The sequence below is a fragment of the Coregonus clupeaformis genome, chromosome 24, assembly GCF_020615455.1.
Source record: "Coregonus clupeaformis isolate EN_2021a chromosome 24, ASM2061545v1, whole genome shotgun sequence".
In the NCBI taxonomy this organism is placed as follows: domain Eukaryota; kingdom Metazoa; phylum Chordata; class Actinopteri; order Salmoniformes; family Salmonidae; genus Coregonus; species Coregonus clupeaformis.
In genome coordinates this window covers 59,958,263-59,980,549 of record NC_059215.1, presented here as the reverse complement: position 1 = coordinate 59,980,549, position 22,287 = coordinate 59,958,263, and the positions used below count along the sequence as shown (strand labels likewise).

Here is a 22,287-nt window from a genome sequence, read left to right as displayed (position 1 = left end):
GAAAAGAGAGACAAAAGACAGTCAGCTCCAGAATAGCATTTTATTTTACAAATTAAATGTAGGAGGGACAGAACTCACTTCAGGAAGGGGACATATGGTGGAGGACTGTAGGGCAAGACAAGGCAAGGCAGACACGGTGAGGGGGAAGGACGGGGAGGGGGGCACCTCAGGGTGGTCAGACACCCCCTGACACACACAAGCGGAATCATCAGTGCAGTCAATAAGCACATGCTGTCCTTCGATCATCATCATCATCGATCATCACTCAAATTAATTGTAATCACCGATAGTAGCATTCCAGGACACTCCGTAATAACTGTCCCAAACTCAATCCCCAAATCAATAGAGTTGGATCACATTCTAGTGAGTGAGCGTTATGGAAACACAGATGCCGAGACATGGGAGAGAGATACAATGGTACAATCTCCATAGAAACATTTACAGTTATACACAAGACAGAACCAAAACGTTCTGACACAGCAGACCATTCAGATTTGAGATACATGTAGTAGGTATGGAGTTAGACACCAGCGGAACAGATTTCATAGTAGGTGCAGTAGAGGTGGCATGAGGTAGTACAACACTTTACCTCAATAATCACCCAGTTATCATCCCCTACAGACTCTTCATTGGAGCATCATTGATCCTGTATCCTGCATCAGATGAGCATGAGAGGAGCACTTGACGAGACCATTGGGGAAATAAGCACTGTGAATGTGTTTGGTTCATTAGTGGATGGGGATGAATTTCATTTCACAGCAATCCACTGCCTGACCATATTCATCTCTCAAATAAAAACAACACTCAATATATCAAAATATTTCCAAATCTGGTAGGCTAGTCCATTTTACAAGGTCAACTATGTCCACCCTTCTCTCTGATGTCTCTGTCTGCTCATTGGTTGCTGTTGGTTGAGTGACAGGTGTTTTAGCCAACACATCTTTGCAGTTACAGGGCCATTCCTAGTGAGTTGAAGAGTGCGTATAAGTGCAGACTCAGAGAGGCAGACCAGAAATAAAACAGTGATAATAAAAATAGCTTTCCCCCTGCTCTCTTTGAAATGTACCCCTCCTTCCCCTTTTACAGTGTGGTGTGTGTGTGCAGTAACATCTGTGTGTGTGTGTGTGTGTGTGTGTGTGTATAGTAACATCTTACATTCAGCCCACGGTCAGTGATTCAGTACCTGAGCATTCTACCCTGGGCTGTCGGGCACACATTCAACAGAGCAACCACACATCAGACTCTACTTTTCAATACAGGAGTCATACAGGAAGTGATGTGGTAAAAATAATAATAATGATTTAGCTAATTAGGCTTTTTGAATCAGACACCAATATGCTAAACTGTTAGGCAACGTTGACATATCATGGAAAGGTACTGGTCAATAGTTAGAGAAAATGTATTTGATGCTATAACCAAGTTTCTCTGCCTCTAACAGCTACAGGGGATGGATTAAACTGAACACCTTGTGACGGTGAGGTCAGAGTTTGTGTTGTGGTTCTGGTACCTGAGTAGCACAGGAGAGTGGCCACAGGGGAATTGTGGGTAAAGTATGGACGGATGGGTGGAGGAGTGTAACAGGAGGTGGTGTAGTGCTCTTCTTAAAACTCACAAAGACACTCAGACATTGTGTATACACACAATGCTCTCTCGCATACACACAATGCTCTCTCGCATACACACAATGCTCTCTCGCATACACACAATGCTCTCTCGCATACACACAATGCTTTCTCACTCACACGCATGCACTCACCCAGTCATGCACACACACCGATGAAGACATGACAGAGACCCATGGAGCCAAGGAAACGGAAAGCCGCAATAAATAACCCTGGAGTGGGGTCAGACATAAATACAGGAACCCTGGCTGTCTATCCATATCTGTTCTGTTCAAAGCTCCGTAAAGCAGGAGGGTTTAGGCTCTAGTCCTTCTCAGCTGTCTGTCCATCAGGTAGCGAACGCCTCTCTCCCTCTACCCCTTCTTCTTCTCCGCTGTCTCCAAACGTCTGCTCCTCCATGTTGGCGAAGGTGTGCGAATGTGCCGCCACCTGGGCGGCGAGGGCGGAATTAAAGCTGAGCATCGCCGAGCCGTGTAGTTCCGTCAGCCTGTCCATCACCGTGATGGCGGGAATCCGGGGCTGCAATAGAAGGTCGGGCCCGTTCAGTCCTGCCCCCTCGTCAGGCAGCCCGTCGTATTGGTAGAGCTGCGCCCCGCCTGTCCTATCTGGGACTGAAGCCCCACCTTCACCCTCCTCCCCCTTTTCCTCCGCCTCACCACAGCAGAACTCTGTAAGTGCTTTTTCCTCTGCCTCTGTGAGGGGGCACTCGTCCCTGACCTCGTCTTCCTCCTCGTTGTTCAGCCTGTCCAATAGGTGGTTTCCCTCGGCAACACCTGGTTTGGCCATGCCCACAAGTGTCAGAGTGTCCAATGGGTCGGAGGGAGTCTGAGATTCTGTAGAAGATTCTGCTGACGTTACCCCGGAAACGATAGGCATCGCCGCCGCTAGGAGACAAAAGGAAGTAAAACATCATCATTAAATGATCACACCAAATGAGAGAAAGAGAGAGAGACAGAGAACTAAAGGAGCGGCAGAGGCAGAGAGGTGCATTGTGGGTAGGAGGAGAGATACCTTGGTCGTTGAAGAGCAGCTGTTTCCACTTCCTTCTCTCGCCCTCGGACGCCCGCTGGCCCAGCACGGCTTTGAGCTCCGATAGGACACGCCGAGACTCCTCCCTCTCCCGCCGCTGGCGCTCTCGTTCCTCGGGAGACAGCATGTCAACCACCGACCCCGCCCACCCGTTCTCATCCTCTGAGTCCGACACGTACGCTTCCAGCTCCTGGCCAATCAGAGGGCAGGAAAGACCCATTACACATAGACACACAATACAGGCACCTAGTTGTGTGTGTGTATGTGTGTGTAGATCCACAGTGAGGTATGAGGTTCAGTACCTGCTCCTCAGGCACAGGGTCCCTGTCCAGGATGAGGGTGTAGGTTGGGACAGGGGTGCAGGGCACAGGAGGGAGACACTGCTCTGGACCCTCAGGAGTTCCTGAAAGAGACAGGATGAATAGAACACATTACACACACATACAGGTAAGTATACACACACACACACTCAAATGCAGACATACCACTTTATACAATTATCTGTTTGTTTAAACCGTGTTCAGCTCTCTTGAGTCAGTCAACCTGCTCCCTGCTCCCAAAGAGTAGACCTCTACAATGTGCTGAAACAGTCTGTGGTGAAACTAGGTCATTGTTCCCTCCCTCCCATGCAAGCTCTAGTTCTTATCCTATATTTGAAGGAGCCACTTCCTCTCTGACTCTGAATAGTCTCTGTGCTGGGCGGGGGGGGTCCTGACTAAAAATAACCCCTCCACTGTAACCATGGAAACCTGGGGGGTCCAGTATTCAGACCCAACATCAGGTCCTGTCACCTCAACTGGTCAGCTGCGTTAACTACCTAAGCCTAATAAAGGTAGTGTGTGTAACACCTGCAACCTTTCTTCACCTGGGCAGGTGTTAGCTCTCCTCAGCATGCGCTCCACCTGGCCCACGGTGTCCTCCCAGCATCCGGCGCTGGCCTGCATGTGGGGCTGCAGGTGACTGAGACGCTCCTGGATGTCCTGGTAGCCCTCCACAGTCACCTCCACCGCCTCCTTGGTCACCATCAGCTTCTCCAGGTCATCCTCCAGGATAATCATCCTAGTGAGTGGAAGAGGAGATGAGATGAGGGGAGGGTTAGGGGAGGAGGGGTGAGGAGAGGATGGGAGAGGAGGATGGGGTGAGTGGGGTATGGAAAAGGGGCTAAAGGCGTCCGCATGCTTCCCAGCGGAAACAGTTCAGACAAGTTTGTGCATTTATTATGACAACATTGAGACGTTTTTGTTTGTTTTGGACTTTGGTAAGAGTTTTCTTTCCCGGCTGTTCGGGCACACAAATTTTTTTAGAGGCAAGCCGAACTTGATAGCCGAAGTCTACGCACCTTCGTCGGTGATTGGTCAACAGTAGGGATTCTTCAATAGTCTGTTGTTATTCAACGAGAGAAGACTCGTTTTCATGCACATTTCTTCATTGAGAAATACTGCACCAAACATCTTAGTTAGATGTAAAATTGCATGACTAAGATCTCCTCGACAAAAACATCCAAATTAATGACAGATTTCTGACTATTTTGATGAAGTGTATACTGGCTACGGCGTCTCAAAATGGACAAACAGTACTATTGTCGCTTTTTCAAGTTTTTCAAGTGAAGGTCTTTTAAGGGAGTATGCGAACACACTCGTTCATTTCTCGGATAGGCGCCAGCCGAACTGAAACATACTGACGCCTTTAGACTGAGGGGTGAGGAGGGTATGGAGTAACAGGTGTTAGGGTTAGGAGGGTGAGGGTTGACTAAGGGGTTAGGTTTGACTCACTCGTTGAGCAGGGCCCTGAGATGCAGCTGCAGGCTGCGTACAGACGTGTGCAGTGCGTTGAGCTCTCTGCATTTCTGTCGAGCGCGCCCCACCCTGTCCGAGCCCTGCGTCCGGTGCTGCGTCTCAAAGTACCGGTGGAACTCATAGCTACGCTGCAGGTCACCTAGGCAACTGGCCAGGGCACCGTGGAGAGGCTGTGTCACCGTGGCAACAGAGCGATGTATGGGCGGAGGAGGGGTTTCACCTTCGACCCAGTCTTCCCTGGGCTCCTCCAGTCGTCGTGACGACAGTAGCAGGGCCAATCGACGGAAACATTCTGAGCTCTGCCCCACCCACAGCTGGAACAGCACCTGGAGGACAGCAAGCCCACAGGGACAAACAGAGTAGCTAACACAATCACTCTGACAATGCCCTGAACCTATTGTCTGTCATTTCACCATCGACCTGCATCTAAATGATCTCTTCCATCTATCTTTCTTCCTTTCTTTTTCATCATGCTCTTTCCTCCACTGTCTTTATAAAAGCAAGACACTTCTGAATTTCTCACTGACTGACTCACTCACTCACTCACCTTGAGGGCAGGGAGGCTGTAGTCATCGGTGAGCTCCTGTGCCTCCTCGTCAGTCAGGTGCTCTGTCCCCAGGCCCATCCCCAGCTCCTTCAGAGGCACCGCAGACACGTAGTTGGTCACATTGTCGATCTCAGAGTTCAGGGGGTAAGTGGGTACGAGTTAAGGAGCCCATCAGCTCACAGATTGACACTCATATACTAAATGACCCGCCAATTGGTCAAACAGAATATATCCTAACACACATTCACTCAAGGGTAATACCAAAGGGTTACTGGTAGAAATCAATCTTTAGTGCTTGTATTGTTTAATTCCTGCATACGTTTAGTCTGGCAATATCCCTTCTCTATTTGAAAATGAACACCTTATCCTCTCTATCTCTGTGTGTGTGTGTGTGTGAAGGATATGCTTTGAGCATGTGGCAGGTGGCTCGGCGGGAGGCTCTGAAGGCTGAGCGGAGCGCCCGGTACACCGCCTTCCGCAGGCCAATCAGCTGCTGCCCCCGTGGCCCCGCCCCCAGCCCTGCCCTGCTAAAGGAGCTGGATGCACTCACCCTGTCGAGCAGACTTGACAAGTGAAATGTGATACAACTGTGCAGACGTCCCAGAGAGGCAGGGCAGCACTCGCAACACGACATGCTAACGACATGCTAATAATCCGTTTATGACTAACTGAGACACAACAGGACAGGCTAACAACATATGACACGGTTATGACAAAATACTATCACAAAACAAACAAGACGATAACAGATGGAGACGAATACAGTGACCATGTTGTCCTACCGACAATACTACAGAGACTGAACAGTAAAACAGACGTTAGGGTAGGGAGGAACGGGCTGTGGAACAGGCAGGGACAGGTAAAAAGTGGGCACTGCAGGTAAAGATAACCTAGGATAATAATAGGTACTAGCCTAAGTGCTAACCTTGTAGTTGGGTAGATGAAAGTGCTAGTGGGTGAAAGTGGACACTAACGTTGGGGGAGGAGTATAGACTCACAGCAGGATTAGCATGCACACAATATGAGTAGGAAGGTGTGGATGCACACTACCACTATGGATGAAGTAGATAGATAGTAGATCAAATGGTCCACTTACAGGGTGAACCCTCGAGAGATGACCTCTGTTTCCTGTAGTAGTCTCAGGGACTTGCGGGCCAGGCTGGTCAGAGCCTTGCTGTTCAGCACCATGGTCTGCAGCTCGGAGGCCTGGGCGTGTGCTGCCCTCTGCATCCTCCCCTGTCTCCACAGCCCCGCCCCTCGCAGCCACACCCAGCCCATGACTGCAGCACACCACGGGATAACAGCCAGAGACCAGGCCCCGTCAGAGAGAGAGGACAGGCTTAGTAACACTGCAGCCAGGCCCACCAGCATTGCTACGTCCCTGAGAGAGAGAGAGAGAGAGAAAGAGAGAGAGAGAGAGAGAGAGAGAGAGAGAGAGAGAGAGAGAGAGAGAAAGAGCGAGAGAGAGAGAGAAAACCAAGACAGAAAGAGACGGAATGTTAGTGTCTGCTGTGTGTACATGTGGATATGTATGTGTGTGTGAGACTATGTTAGGATCTGTGTTTGGGGCGTACCATTGCGAGGGTGAGGCGAGGAGGCGCGGGCAGGGCAGGGAGTTGTCTCGTCTGGGCGAGCCGGAGGGCGAGGAGCCAAGGGTGAGCAGGCTGGGGTCTAATAGCTCGATCAGCTCCACATCCTCCTGGAGCAACACATCCTGGTCCAGGATACACCGCACCGCATACTGGCCAAACACACAGTCCTATAGGGAGGGAGAGAGAGAAAGAAAGAGGGATGGAGGGAGGGAGGGAGAGGAAGAGGACACAGAGAGAAAGAATATAAGAATGTGTCTTTGGGATGAAGTCACTTAAGGTTCTATGATTAGTCCCATGGTTTCCATGGTGACCCTTACCAGCTGCTGCTCCAGCCTATGGGCCGAGGCGGCCTGGTGGAACGGGCTCCGCCTCCACAAGGCATCAGCCAATCTCCATAGATGTCCTCCCTGCCAATAACACAGAGGAGAATGGGTCAGGCGGGGAAGAGACTGGAGCTAATAAGGGGAACAGAGTAATCAACCAGACATAATTCTGCAAATGAATAAGTCACACATCCTTCATACGAACAGCAGAAGCAGACAACACTGACTACTACATCTGTGAGAGCAAACTCACTGGGGAATGAGCTCTGGCCATCAACCACAAATTATGCTCATAACAGACACACACACATTCCTAAGAAACATGTTCTTCATTCCAGGGCATATCCCAGGAAACAGGCTCTTTGAGACACCAACAATGAGTGACTGATTGTGTGTGTGTGTGTGTGTGTGTGTGTCTCGACTTCCCCCCCCAACACACAAACACCCTCCATTCCCCCCTAGTTGCTAGTCTGCCAGGCTCCAAGAGGAGATTCACTGTAAACAAACAAAGTAAACAGAATTATATTCTAATCACTAGCAAACAGAGTAATTATGAGCATTCCAACTAAATTGTACAATTTGATATGCTGCTTTTAACCAAACAATTCTCCAAAATGTCTATATTAGAAATCCTGATAATTTAACCACAATAGTGTGAAGACTGAGTGAATTAAAATGCCTACAGCGAGTGACAAAATCTAGTGATCAGAATACCTTATTTTCCTCCCAGTATTTTATATTACTTGGGAAAGTAGCAGTACTATCCCATACAGTCATTGGTACTATCAGGCAACATCACCACTAAGGCGGCATATTTCAGGTTAGGTCCCAAATGGCAGCCTTTCTCTTTATATAGTGAACTATTTTTGACCCGGGCCTGTAAGGATTCAGTGTTCCAGCCAGCCTACAGTTGCTCATGAAGAAGTTTCCAATAGGTAAAGATCTAGGATCAGCTTACCCTCTCCCAATCCTAACCGTAACCATTGTGGAAAATGCAAAACTGAACCAAGATCAGCGTCTAGGGGCAATTTCACCCTTACTATAAATCCAGGCTGGCCTGGGTGTGTTTTCTACCCTGACTGACTGTTATTGGGAGTTTGGGACACAGTGTGTTATTGGCCAGCAGGCTGCAGGGCTATTGATTATGGGTCTGAGCTGCAGGACTGGGCGTTCACGCTACACTGACCGACCAACCAACAACAGCAGGAAGGGAACATGGCATCTAAACCACCCCCCAGAGAGAGGGTAGTGTGTGTGTGTGTGTGTGTGTGTGTGTGTGTGTGTGTGTTAGTCATGAGGGGGAGGCGGTGGCCTCAAAAACTCTTGCGAGGCCCATGTAGGCTCTTCCATTCTTTACTACTCACTCATCTCAATCTAATATCCCCTATCCAAACATTAAGGCAGGAGACAGAGACGGGCCACACAGAAAAACACACATACACACGGACAGCGGAATGCAAACACAGTGACACAAACAACCAACACATCACTAGTAAGTACAGTTCATTTCCTGGTCCCGTCTTGCTCCTGCTTTTTAGTATTCTGCTGGCGTCACCCTGGGAAACATTCCCGAGGCTTTGTGCTCCCCGTCTGCCGTGTGAGAGAGTCAGAGAATGGAAAAAACACTCTGCAAAGACGTGTGTGTGTGTGTGAGAGAGAGACTCAGAGAGATAGAGAGAGAGAGTTAGGGGGAGTGAAAGAGGGAGAGAGGAGGGAGAGGAAGAGAGACTGTGTGACATTATGTATGTATTCTAAATCTTATGGCCATATTACCATAAAGCAATCCTCAACGCTTGATCTTCTCTCCATCTCACTCTCTTATGACAAGAAGGAGGAGACTAGGCAGGCTGGCAGTGAAGGTTTTATTGCCAATAAACTTCAACTGACCTTGTCCTGCCTTCTCTCTCGCTCTCTTCAGTTAGCTGTCTCATTTTTGACTTATCTGACATGACACATGCAAAAAGGCAATATGTATTCCCATTGGTAGAGTCAGCAGGCAATTGTGGCACAAAGAGCCTTGTATTCAGATGGCACACTGACAGATTCCCATATTTCTCCCTTTCTCCTCACTAACCTCCTTTGATGTCATACAATGCTCTGGTCTAGTGTGACATCTATTTCTGTAAAATGACAACATCAATGTGCCCCACCTGCCATCAAACGTTTTTGAAATCCTATTTCATTCCCAAATGTGGATGATTTTCACCCCTCTGGTGGCGTTACTCTTTTGAAGAACAGGGGTGACATTTCCACAGATAATAGAAGCATTCTAAAATAGCACTTTAAATTCTACTCCACACTGTAATTCGTTTTGAAAACAACTATTATGTAACTGTAACATGCATTTGTATGGATACTGATGCCACCACTCCACAAATCTCTAGGATGTAGGCCAATGGTTCAGAAAATACTAATTTCACCTTGGGCTGATACACATCTGCTAGCAGACACATTCACCATCACATGCACACACACACATACTTGCACATGTACACACACATTTTCACTACAGATGGCCCATGATGTAACCGTATGTTAAACAGGCCCAGTGTGTGCTAAATAGGAGCAGATAACCAGTGTTGGCCTCTGACTGTCTGGAAATCAAATATACACCAAGCAATCATCCATGTTTACACGCACACACACACACAGTGTGGGTGGCTGTGTTGGCCCTGGCTGCATCTCTATCTGGGCTACAGGAAGTTGGACAAGGAATAACCATATCTTTGCCATTAACCAAAAGGAATCCCCATCCAGTTGACTACTTGACTACTTTAAAATGGTGGATGATGGCAATGCCCAATAGCAATGGCAATTTCCATGTTTAAATGAGTTATATCCATGATGAGTCCTCTATGAAAATAATTCCCAAACGCTCCTCCGAATAACAGGCTCTCGGAGAGGAAGCATGACACGGACGGACGGAAAGTTCCTGGAGGAGGCTAATGTGACATAATTTCCTGTCCTACGAGGAAAGAAATACATAAACAGGAAAAGGAACGCACTCAGAGTCATGTGACCATGGGTTGGCCAGAACCCTGTCCCCCTAAATAGAAACAGGGGTGCGTTCAAGATGTTTCAAACATTGCTTGAGGGCTCTAAATTGTTATTTAAATGTTGCTGAGTATTACTAGCGAAGCAAAGAGTTATGATTGTGCATATGTATATTATAGTACATATCACACAAGCAAGGTCCCACAGAGGCATACACATGTTCACACAAGTAAAAACACAAGGTCGGACAAATACATGTACACACCCTACAGCATGACAGTAGAAGAGTTTAATGCACTTCAGATATCAGTAATCTAATTCAGCCCCAGTGAATCAGAGAGAGAGAGAGAGAGAGAGAGAGAGAGAGAGAGAGAGAGAAGGAGAGAATGACTTTCTTCCATTCACAGAGTTTCCTAAGCAGGACTAGGAATTCCCCTAAGCATTAATAGAGAAATCTGACCAAATAGACAGAGCATATCCCTGGAATAGGGGACAATAGTGTGTGTATGCAGAACAGACAAATACCTTGCTCTGAATATGTTGCTCTCTTTCCTCCATGATCACTGTCTTGTCTGTCTGCCGCCAGCCGGGTATGAGTGTGAATGAGTGAGTGTGTGTGTGATATGTTTCATTGTTTGGAATCAATAGCAGATGTAATTACTTTCTGTCTGCCTGCATGAATGTACAGTGAGTTGGTCAAGCACACACACAACACCCCAAGGCTATGCGATCATAGTGGGGGTTCCTTATGGTAGCAGTGAGGGGTGTGTTTGTGGGTGGGGGGGTAACTCACTGTGGGTTTGGAGAGGCTGTCCTGGAGGGAGGCCGCCCCCCCCTTTCCTCCTCCACACTCGTCCTCCTGAGACACCGTGGGACATGCCTCAAAGTCTGTGTGTCCTAGATCCTGCAGGTAGTGGAAGAGCGGAGAGTTCTGGGAAGAGAGAGAGACAGGAAAGTGTGAGAGAGAGAGAGAGAGAGAGAGAGAGAGAGAGAGAGAGAGAGAGAGAGAGAGAGAGAGAGAGAGAGAGAGAGAGAGAGAGAGAGAGAGAGAGAGAGAGAGAATAGGTGAAAGGGCAGAAGGAGGATGGGGAGGAGAGAGATTTAGACAAATATCAGCTTTTTGTTCCCGCTCTTCCCAATTCTCTCTTACAGATTTCCCAATACACAGGCAGCTATTCTTGTCTGGAATCATACGCTCATTCTCCACCCTCTCTCCCGTTCATCTTGCCCAACAGTCACTCAGATGACAAGCTAGAAAATGAAATAATATATTCTCTCTGCTCAAATCTTGGTCAACTAATTGTTTTACTGTGTGCAGCTGCTTGTTTTCTTTAGATTTTTTGTGTGCTATGGCTTTGGGAAACATGTGTGAGTTAGCTAAGGGCTAAACTTCCCCTGATCAAAAATATGCTCATGTTAAAAGCCTAGATGAGAACAGAGCACCCTATGTACAGTGGGGGAAAAAAGTATTTAGTCAGCCACCAATTGTGCAAGTTCTCCCACTTAAAAAGATGAGAGAGGCCTGTAATTTTCATCATAGGTACACGTCAACTATGACAGACAAATTGAGAAAAAAAATCCAGAAAATCACATTGTAGGATTTTTTATGAATTTATTTGCAAATTATGGTGGAAAATAAGTATTTGGTCACCTACAAACAAGCAAGATTTCTGTCTCTCACAGACCTGTAACTTCTTCTTTAAGAGGCTCCTCTGTCCTCCACTCGTTACCTGTATTAATGGCACCTGTTTGAACTTGTTATCAGTATAAAAGACACCTGTCCACAACCTCAAACAGTCACACTCCAAACTCCACTATGGCCAAGACCAAAGAGCTGTCAAAGGACACCAGAAACAAAATTGTAGACCTGCACCAGGCTGGGAAGACTGAATCTGCAATAGGTAAGCAGCTTGGTTTGAGGAAATCAACTGTGGGAGCAATTATTAGGAAATGGAAGACATACAAGACCACTGATAATCTCCCTCAATCTGGGGCTCCACGCAAGATCTCACCCCGTGGGGTCAAAATGATCACAAGAATGGTGAGCAAATATCACAGAACCACACGGGGGGACCTAGTGAATGACCTGCAGAGAGCTGGGACCAAAGTAACAAAGCCTACCATCAGTAACACACTACGCCGCCAGGGACTCAAATCCTGCAGTGCCAGACGTGTCCCCCTGCTTAAGCCAGTACATGTCCAGGCCCATCTGAAGTTTGCTAGAGTGCATTTGGATGATCCAGAAGTGGATTGGGAGAATGTCATATGGTCAGATGAAACCAAAATATAACTTTTTGGTAAAAACTCAACTCGTCGTGTTTGGAGGACAAAGAATGCTGAGTTGCATCCAAAGAACACCATACCTACTGTGAAGCATGGGGGTGGAAACATCATGCTTTGGGGCTGTTTTTCTGCAAAGGGACCAGGACGACTGATCCGTGTAAAGGAAAGAATGAATGGGGCCATGTATCGTGAGATTTTGAGTGAAAACCTCCTTCCATCAGCAAGGGCATTGAAGATGAAACGTGGCTGGGTCTTTCAGCATGACAATGATCCCAAACACACCGCCCGGGCAACGAAGGAGTGGCTTCGTAAGAAGCATTTCAAGGTCCTGGAGTGGCCTAGCCAGTCTCCAGATCTCAACCCCATAGAAAATCTTTGGAGGGAGTTGAAAGTCCGTGTTGCCCAGCGACAGCCCCAAAACATCACCGCTCTAGAGGAGATCTGCATGGAGGAATGGGCCAAAATACCAGCAACAGTGTGTGAAAACCTTGTGAAGACTTACAGAAAACGTTTGACCTGTGTCATTGCCAACAAAGGGCATATAACAAAGTATTGAGAAACTTTTGTTATTGACCAAATACTTATTTTCCACCATAATATGCAAATAAATTCATTAAAAATCCTACAATGTGATTTTCTGGATTTTTTTTCCTCATTATGTCTGTCATAGTTGACGTGTACCTATGATGAAAATTACAGGCCTCTCTCATCTTTTTAAGTGGGAGAACCTACACAATTGGTGGCTGACTAAATACTTTTTTCCCCACTGTATGTGCACTACAGTCCCTAAATCTCCCTCTGGCCCTAAGCATCTTGCCTCTTTCAATCCCCTTTCTTACACCTAATCTGCTCCAAAGTCCATTAGTCCAATCCAGCGACGGAATTAAACACAAACACAATAATCTAAAAACCTTGCATAAAAGAGCGTTCATCACGATCATGTGTTAAAGCTCAGCTTAAAGTGGGACTGACTGGAAGTGTGTGTGTGTGTCTGTCGCCAGCAGGGATGAGCAAATCACTGTCCTGCATCACAACATCCCAGGTCAGACTCCCACCTCAATCTCCCTACAATAGAGAGATGTGCAGCAGCAAAGTGCGACTTTTTATCTCTAGGACACAGTACTGGCATAACAACAATTTGCCCACAATTAAGAAAAAAGAACCAACATTATGCTCCAATTTTACCAAGGAGACACCTGACCCAATTCCCAACCAGCTGCCGACGCTCCTCATCCGTAGCATGAGAGAAAACAAAACATATCCGTGCTTCTACATCTGGATAGCAAGCCATTTGCCTACCTTGATAGAGCCACCTATAATACGTTATCATGATGACACCCCCCGATCCAAGCATGACATGATGGGCTAACCTTACTCACTTGCATGTTCGGACGGTATCGGTGGCGCACATGTTGACACATCAGGCTGTCAGATGTTTCGAACAGCTATTCCCTTCCTACGTCGCATAAAGCACCGACCAGACACACACGCTCCACGCCAGCTATGATGATGAAACAGCACACTGCCCCATGATAAGAAAAGCTACTTAACAGTCAGGTAGGATTGACTAGGCTACACGGCCAATTTTGCTCGGATTTATGTCTCAGCTACGCATAACAACAGGGGTAGCCAAACGCCAATGGGTAAACGTTGCTCATGGCAAACGTTGCTCATGGCCATGCTAATAAGCTAGCTAACGTTAGCGAGTCAGCTACTATGACAGTCTGGTCGACCACGCCAATTTCAGCACGCAGAATGAATCAGAAAACCTATACAAACTCGGGCTTGATACACTGCACTACGCGTTAATGGAACATATGTGCCTGAATAAAAACAAACCTCAAATACCACATCTTCATCAAACTCCTCAGTCATTGCTCTCCGCCATCGATATCCAACCGTTACGCATTCTGGGATTGTAGTCGTTTGTAAATGACAAGAAGTGAAAAATTAAAGCAGTTGCTAGCGCCTGTTAGCTGCGCAAAACAAACTCCTCGGCAAAACGACACTTCCCACAATCCAAATCGCCCAACCCTTCCTCGCGAACCGCAGTGTTCGAGCGGTAGCGACAGGATCCTCCAGTGGTCAAGCGGGGCAATGCAACGTCCTCAGCCGGGAGCAAGGGAAGGAAACACCACGGTGGACGAAACACGAAACTCCAGAAAACTGGAAAAAGGGGGACCAGAGGAAACAGTTTATTCACGTTTCAGTCGGTGATATAAGCGACATTTTGTTTATTTTTTTATGTTGTTTACCTGGTGTTTTTTGAGACTGACTGACAATGGCGCCTGAAAAAGAAAATTCACGAAATTCCATGCCATCCCATTGAAAGCAAGTTTACTCATGGAGTAAGGAAAGGAGCAAGTCGGGAGTCATGAGCACAGGTTTGTTTCCTGGATGGCTAAGTAGTTGCATTTTGTCGACAAAGCAGTTTATTTGAGTGCGTTTGCAGTTACCAAGCAAATCCAGAAAATAAAGTTATGTTACTTTTGCAGCAACATATATTCCCAGCTTTTTCCAGGTTATTACATTGTAATTACTGTTTTTCATAATGATTATGTTACCTCTCCGAAGGCGTTGTAGTGGAAAAGATGAGCAGTTTTCACCCGCTTATGATTTAGATTCCCCAGGTTATTACATTGTAATGACTGTTTTTCATAATGATAACGTTACCTCTCCGAAGGCGTTGTAGTGGCAAAGATTAGCAGTTTTCACCCGCTCATGATTTAGGGAGAACAGTCATTCTGGTTAGAATACTCCAACAAAAGTACATGCAACACAATTGATGCATCAGCCAAATGTGAAGAGAGATAGAGAGCGTGTATGAGAGGGCAGATACATGCAGCTCCTTTGTGTAACATCTGTCCTCCTGTTTTGATGCAGTCAGATGCGCAATTGATTTTTAAAAACTTTCAAACATGGTTATATAACCTAAAGCAGCATTTGTCAACCACGAAACCGACGAAATTTCAATCCGTTGAAGCAAAGGGGATTTGGCACTGATGTTTACAGATTTTTTCCATGAGTAGCTAGAGGGTCATTCAGGCTTCATGCACATCCGCTCGTTGACTCCGCTTCTCGTGGTGTCTCACTCTCCCGGCCAGTCAGGAGCCCTGATCCAGCCCCAGTCGAGCAGAAAACGAGGCCATATCCTTTTGGGCATCTCATTATGGATAACATATAGGACGCACATCTTTCACAACACACATACAGCCAACTTCAAAACAAGTCAGTGCCATGAAATTACTCAGCAACAGACTAGGGCAAGGAGGAAGCATGCAGCGAGGTGACACGGGATTCTACTTGGGTTGGTGCCATTGGAGCTGAGAACACATTTCCTCTACCGAAAATAAACAAGCCAACAAACTCCAGTCAACACCATGGTTCTTTCACAATTCACAGAACCTAGGGTCTAAGGTCTGAAAAAAACAGAAATGTTAATAGGCAAGGACCAAGGTAGAATACTTTTGGGTGATTCCTCACGAAACTATAACAAAACAAAAAAATACCATGATTGTTGGAATTTTCACGAAATGTAATCCATAGAAGGGTCCTTTTGAGGAAGGATTGTTGACATATATTTGACATTTGTATCTTAAAGCATAATTGAGAAAGATTGAATTGAAGTTGGAATATATATATTTTTTTTTCTGCTTGTCCTTTAGGACTCCATAATGTTTCATTTGTAGGTGCAACTAAGCAAAAGTTGGTGTCATATGAAGCTTTACCGCATTCACTGTAATATGAGTAGTATTTTGATTTCGATAAAACATTTCTTACATACATTTATGAATATTGAAAAATAGAAACATTCATATTGAAATAGAAACGTTTTGATTTGGCGAATTTTTTCAAAATATTGTTAAACATAATATACTCTACCTTCATATAAAAGTTCCAGAATTGGACCTCTGCTACTTTTATAGTTATGATCCAATTTGTGAATGTGAAAATGGACTCAAAATGGCTACCCTCTGTGATTTGCAGAATGTGCAATGATAGATTAATTTTAATTTCAATGCGGGATTAATTTTAATCACTGGACTTTGATCACCGGATATTCGGCCAGTCAGCACTGCGCGTTATCGACCCAGAACATATCAGTTTTTCCGCCGGAATAACTGGACCTTTAACTCCGGATTCTTCGCTACCAGCTGGCTACAACAAAACGGACGTAGCACACGCTAGCCGTGGCCTCTTACTCACTAGCACTTCACCACCGGACCTTATGATAACTCAGCTATACAGCTGATATCTGCTGGACTGTTCCTTTTTTACGGTACTACATCCTGTTTATGTTTAGCCTCAGCCCAAACATGGTTAGTTTATTGTTGTTTCAGTTATTTCTAATTGTACTATATCACTGTAGACCCCCAGCCTAGCTAAACCTGCCTTAGTTAGCTCTTTTGTCCCTCCACCCATACACTCAGAGACCGACTCAATTGATGCCTCTAGAGATACTATCTCTTTCAGTGTTACCCAACGCTTAGGTTTACCTCCACTTTACTCATATCCTTCCATATCCTTGTCTGTACATAATGCCCTGAATCTTTTCTATAACACCCAGAAATCTGCCCCCTTTATTCTATGTACCCAACGCACTAGAAGACCAGTTCTTAAAGCCTTTAGCCGTATCCTTATTCTAGTCCTCCTCTGTTCCTCTGGTGATGTAGAGGCTAACCCAGGCCCTGTAGCCCCCAGTATCACTCCTACTCCCCAGGAGCTATCATTTGTTGACTTCTGTAATCGCATAAAGTCTTGGTTTCTTGCACATAAATATCAGAAGTCTACTTCCTAAGTTTGAGTTATTCACTGCGTTAGCACACTCTGCCAACCCTGATGTTCTAGCAGTGTCTGAATCCTGGCTCAGGAAGGCCACCAAAAATTCTGAAATTTCCATCCCCAACTATAACATTTTCCGTCTAGATAGAACTGCCAAAGGGGGTGGAGTTGCAATCTACTGTAGAGATAGCCTGCAGAGCTCTATCATACTATCCAGGTCTGTGCCCAAACAGTTTGAGCTTCTACTTCTAAAAATCCACCTTTCCAGAAATAAGTCTCTCACTGTTGCCGCTTGCTACAGACCCCCCTCAGCCCCCAGCTGTGCCCTGGACACCATATGTGAATTGATTGCCCCCATTTATCCTCTGAGTTTGTACTGCTTGGTGACCTAAATTGGGATATGCTTAATACCCCAGCCATCCTACAATCCAAGCTAGATGCCCTCAACCTCACGCAAATTATCAACGAACCTACCAGGTACAACCCTAAATCCTTAAACATGGGTACCCTCATAGATATCATCCTGACTAACATACCCTCTAAATACACCTCAGCTGTCTTCAACCAGGATCTCAGCGATCACTGCCTTATTGCCTGCGTCCGTAACGGGTCCGCGGTCAAACAACCACCCTCATCACTGTCAAACGCTCCCTAAAACACTTTAGCGAGGAGGCCTTCCTAATTGACCTGGCCCAGGTATCCTGGATGGATATAGATCTCATTCCGTCAGTAGAGGATGCCTGGTTGTTCCTTAAAAGTAATTTCCTCTCAATCTTAAATAAACATGCCCCATTCAAAAAATACAGAACTAAGAACCGATATAGCCCCTGGTTCTCCTCAGACTTGACTGCCCTTGACCAGCACAAAAACATCCTGTGGCGTACAGCATTAGCATCAAAAAGCCCCCGCGATATGCAACTTTTCAGGGAAGTTAGGAACCAATATACACAAGCAGTCAGGAAAGCAAAGGCTAACTTTTTTCAAACAGAAATTTGCATCCTGTAGCACTAACTCCAAAAAGTTTTGGGACACTGTAAAGTCCATGGAGAATAAGAGCACTTCCTCCCAGCTGCCCACTGCACTGAGGCTAGGAAACACTATCTCCACCGATAAATCTACAATAATCGAGAATTTCAACAAGCATTTTGCTACAGCTGGCCATGCTTTCCATCTGGCTACCACTAACCCGGCCACCAACTCTGCACCCTCTGCTGCAACTTGCCCATGCCCCCCCGCTTCTCCTTCACACAAATTCAGACAGCTGATGTTTTGAAAGCGCTGCAAAATCTGGACCCCCTACAAATCAGCTGGGCTAGACAATCTGGACCCTTTCTTCCTAAAACTAGCCGCCGAAATTGTCGCAACCCCCTATTACTAGTCTGTTCAACCTCTCTTTCATAACGTCTGAGATCCCCAGAGATTGGAAAGCTGCCGCGGTCATCCCCCTCTTCAAAGGGGGTGACACTCTAGATCCAAACTGCTACAGACCTATATCCATCCTGCCCTGCCTTTCAAAGTATTCGAAAGCCAAGTTAATAAACAGATCATCGACCATTTCGAATACCACCGTACCTTCTCCGCTATGCAATCCGGTTTCCGAGCTGGTCACGGGTGCACTTCAGCCACGCTCAAGGTCCTAAACGATATTATAACCGCGATTGATAATAGACAGTACTGTGCAGCCGTCTTCATCGACCTGGCCAAGGCTTTCGACTCTGTCAACCACCGCATTCTTATTGGCAGACTAAATAGCCTTGGTTTCTCAAATGACTGCCTCGCCTGGTTCACCAACTACTTCTCAGATAGAGTTCAGTGTGTCAAATCGGAGGGCCTGTTGTCTGGACCTATGGCAGTCTCTATGGGGGTGCCACAGGGTTCAATTCTTGGGCCGACACTTTTCTCCGTGTATATCAATGATGTCGCTCTTGCTGCTGGTGACTCTCAGATCCACCTCTACGCAGACGACACCATTTTGTATACATCTGGCCCTTCATTGGACACTGTGTTAACAAACCTCCAAACGAGCTTCAATGCCATACAACAATCCTTCAGTAGCCTTCAACTGCTCTTAAACACTAGTAAAACTAAATGCATGCTTTTCAATCGAACGCTGCTAGCACCCGCCCACCCGACTAGAATCACCACTCTCGACGGGTCTGACCTAGAGTATGTGGACAACTACAAATATCTAGGTGTCTGGTTAGACTGTAAACTCAACTTCCAGACTCACATAAAGAATCTCCAATCCAAAGTTAAATCTAGAATCGGCTTCCTATTTCGCAACAAAGCCTCCTTCACTCATGCTGCCAAACATGCCCTCGTAAAACTGACTATCCTACCGATCCTTGACTTCGGCGATGTCATTTATAAAATAGCCTCCAACACTCTACTCAGCAAATTGGATGTAGTCTATCACAGTGCCATCCGTTTTGTCTCCAAAGCCCCATACACTACCCACCACTGTGACCTGTACGCTCTTGTTGGCTGGTCCTCACTACATGTTCGTCGTCAAACCCACTGGCTCCAGGCCATCTATAAATCACTGCTAGGCAAATCCCCGCCTTATCTTAGCTCATTGGTCACCATAGCAGCACCCACCCGTAGTCTGCGCTCCAGCAGGTATATCTCACTGGTCATTCCCAAAGCCAACACCTCCTTTGGCCGCCATTCCTTCCAGTTCTCTGCTGCCAATGACTGGAACGAATTGCAAAAAATCTCTGAAGCTGGAGACTCTTATCTCCCTCAATAACTTTAAGCATCAGTTGTCAGAGCACCTTACCGATCACTGCACCTGTACACAGCCCATCTGAAATTAGCCCACCCAACTACCTCATCCCTATATTGTTATTTAATTTGCTCTTTTGCACCCAAGTATCTCTATTTGCACATAATCTCTTGCACATCTAGCATTCCAGTGTTAATACTATTGTAATTATTCTGCACTATAGCCTATTTATTGCCTTACCTCCATAACTTGCTACATTTGCACACACTGTATATATATTTTCTGTTGTATTTCTGACTTTATGTTTTTTTTTCCCCCATATGTAACTCTGTGTTGTTTTTGTTGCACTACTTTGCTTTGTCTTGGCCAGGTCGCAGTTGTAAATGAGAACCTGTTCTCAACTGGCTTACCTGGTTAAATAAAGGTGAAATAAAATTTAAAAAAATAGAAGTAAAGGGAGGGCTGTAATTGGTTACATTGCCTACTATGCCAATTTCTCTGTATAAAATGGGCCATAACTATAAAACTATCAGTGATCCCACTCTGGAACTTTGATGTGCCCGTAGATAATATTATGTTCAACAATATATTGAAAAATGTGCCAAATCAAACATTTTTTATTTTCAATATTCATGTTTATATTTTGCAATATTCATAAATGTTTGTAAGAAATGTATTATTGAAATCAAAATACTACTCATATTACAGAGCAAGCGGTGAAGCTTCATATAACACCAACTTTTTCTTTGTAACGCCTACATATGAAACACTATGGAGTCTTAAAGGTGGCCTGGGTAAGGCCAAAATGACTTCAATTAATTATTTCTCTATTATGTTTTAAAATACAAATGGCAAATATACAGTACCAGTCAAAAGTTTGGACACACCTACTCATTCAAGGGTTTTTCTTTATTTGTACTATTTTTTACATTGTAGAATAATAGTGAAGACATCAAAACTATGAAATAACACATATGGAATAATGTAGTAACCAGAAAAGTGTTAAACAAATCAAAATATATTTTATATTTGAGATTCTTCAAATAGCCACCCTTTGCCTTGATGACAGCTTTGCACACTCTTGGCATTCTCTCAACCAGCTTCATGAGGTAGTCACCTGGAATGCATTTCAATTAACAGGTGTGCCTTCTTAAAAGTCTTGAAGGAGTTCCCACATATGCTGAGCACTTGTTGGCTGCTTTTCCTTCACTCTGCCATCCGACTCATCCCAAACCATCTCAATTGGGTTGAAGTCGGGGGATTGTGGAGGCCAGGTCATCTGATGTAGCACTCCATCACTCTCCTTCTTGGTAAAATTGCCCTTACACAGCCTGGAGGTGTGTTGGGTCATTGTCCTGTTGAAAAACAAATGATAGTCCTGCTAAGGCCAAACCAGATGGGATGGCGTATTGCTGCAGAATGCTGTGGTAGCCATGCTGGTTAAGTGTGCCTACAATTCTAAATAAATAACAGACAGTGTCACCAGCAATGCACCCCCACACCATAACACCTCCTCCTCCATGATTTACGGTGGGAACAACACATGCAGAGATCATCCGTTCACCCACACCGCGTCTCACAAAGACACAGCGGTTGGAACCAAAAATCTCCAATTTGGACTCCAGACCAAAGGACACATTTCCACCAGTCTAATTTCCATTGCTTGTGTTTCTTGGCCCAAGCAGGTATTTTCTTCATATTGGTGTCCTTTAGTAGTGGTTTCTTTGCAGCGTTTCGACCATGAAGGCCTGATTCACACAGTCCCCTCTTAACAGTGTCAAGAATGCTGAGTGTGGATGTGGTGCGAGAAATCAAGCGCAGGAACAAGGGCGTTCGTCAACAGACTTTAGTGATCCAAAAATATAACTCCAAACAGGCAACTGGCCAACCCAACCGGGAGGCATGAACAATTACGCACACACACAACAGTGCGTAAAATAGTAGAAACGCGCACGCAGTGCGGACTCTCAAAAAACAAACAACATGAGAGGAAAACCCACCAACAGCTAACAGCTGACATAACAATCACACATAACACCTGACCCAACACACGATAACTAAATAGGAAACAAAATCAAACACTAACAAGGGACAGGTGTACAAACAGACAAAACCAAACAAACATGAAACATCGAACGGTGGTAGCTAGTACTCCGGGGACGACGACCGCCGAAGCCTGCCCGAACAAGGAGGAGGAGCAGCCTCGGCCGAAACCGTGACAAACAGTTGATGTTGAGATGTGTCTGTGACTTGAACTCTGTGAAGCATTTATTTGGGCTGCAATTTCTGAGGCTGGTAACTCTAATGAACTTATCCTCTGCAGCAGAGGTAACTCTGGGTCTTCCATTCCTGTGGCGGTCCTCATGAGAGCCAGTTTCATCATAGCTCTTGATGGTTTTTGCGACTGCATTTGAAGAAACTTTAAAAGTTCTTGAAATGTTCCGTATTGACTGACCTTCATGTCTTAAAGTAATCATGGACTGTCATTTCTCTTTGCTTATTTGAGCTTGTCATAATATGGACTTGGTCTTTTACCAAATAGGTCTATCTTCTGTATACCCCCCCGCCCCTACCTTGTCACAACACAACTGATT

General features: G+C 45.7%; 2 protein-coding genes across 5 annotated transcripts in view; one reads left to right on the top strand and one right to left on the bottom strand.

The window, feature by feature from the left end:
- Positions 1-16: 16 nt before the first annotated feature.
- On the bottom strand, positions 17-14,148 carry LOC121579014 (vezatin). Of its 4 annotated transcripts, none has more exons than XM_045207358.1 (12): positions 14,026-14,148; positions 10,697-10,834; positions 6,904-6,993; positions 6,569-6,753; positions 6,091-6,375; positions 5,399-5,557; positions 4,995-5,142; positions 4,424-4,773; positions 3,517-3,710; positions 2,954-3,054; positions 2,634-2,841; positions 17-2,506 (listed from the first exon to the last, which is right to left on the bottom strand). In XM_045207358.1, exons 1-12 carry the CDS (start codon positions 14,059-14,061, stop codon positions 1,926-1,928), a joined length of 2,475 nt encoding a protein of 824 aa, XP_045063293.1. In that variant the 5' UTR covers positions 14,062-14,148; the 3' UTR covers positions 17-1,925. The 4 variants fall into 4 exon arrangements, with proteins under 4 accessions (XP_045063293.1, XP_045063295.1, XP_045063292.1 ...); XM_045207360.1 differs by having other exon boundaries at positions 5,399-5,545; XM_045207357.1 differs by lacking the exon at positions 14,026-14,148 and adding an exon at positions 13,566-13,844.
- A 336-nt stretch (positions 14,149-14,484) lies between these two features.
- Positions 14,485-22,287, top strand: part of LOC123481826 (FYVE, RhoGEF and PH domain-containing protein 6-like) — a 28,682-nt gene continuing 20,879 nt past the window's right edge. The window contains exon 1 of the mRNA XM_045206942.1: positions 14,485-14,570. Coding sequence (XP_045062877.1) covers positions 14,561-14,570 — 10 coding nt within the window. The 5' untranslated portion in view covers positions 14,485-14,560. The remainder of the gene's footprint in view (positions 14,571-22,287) is intronic.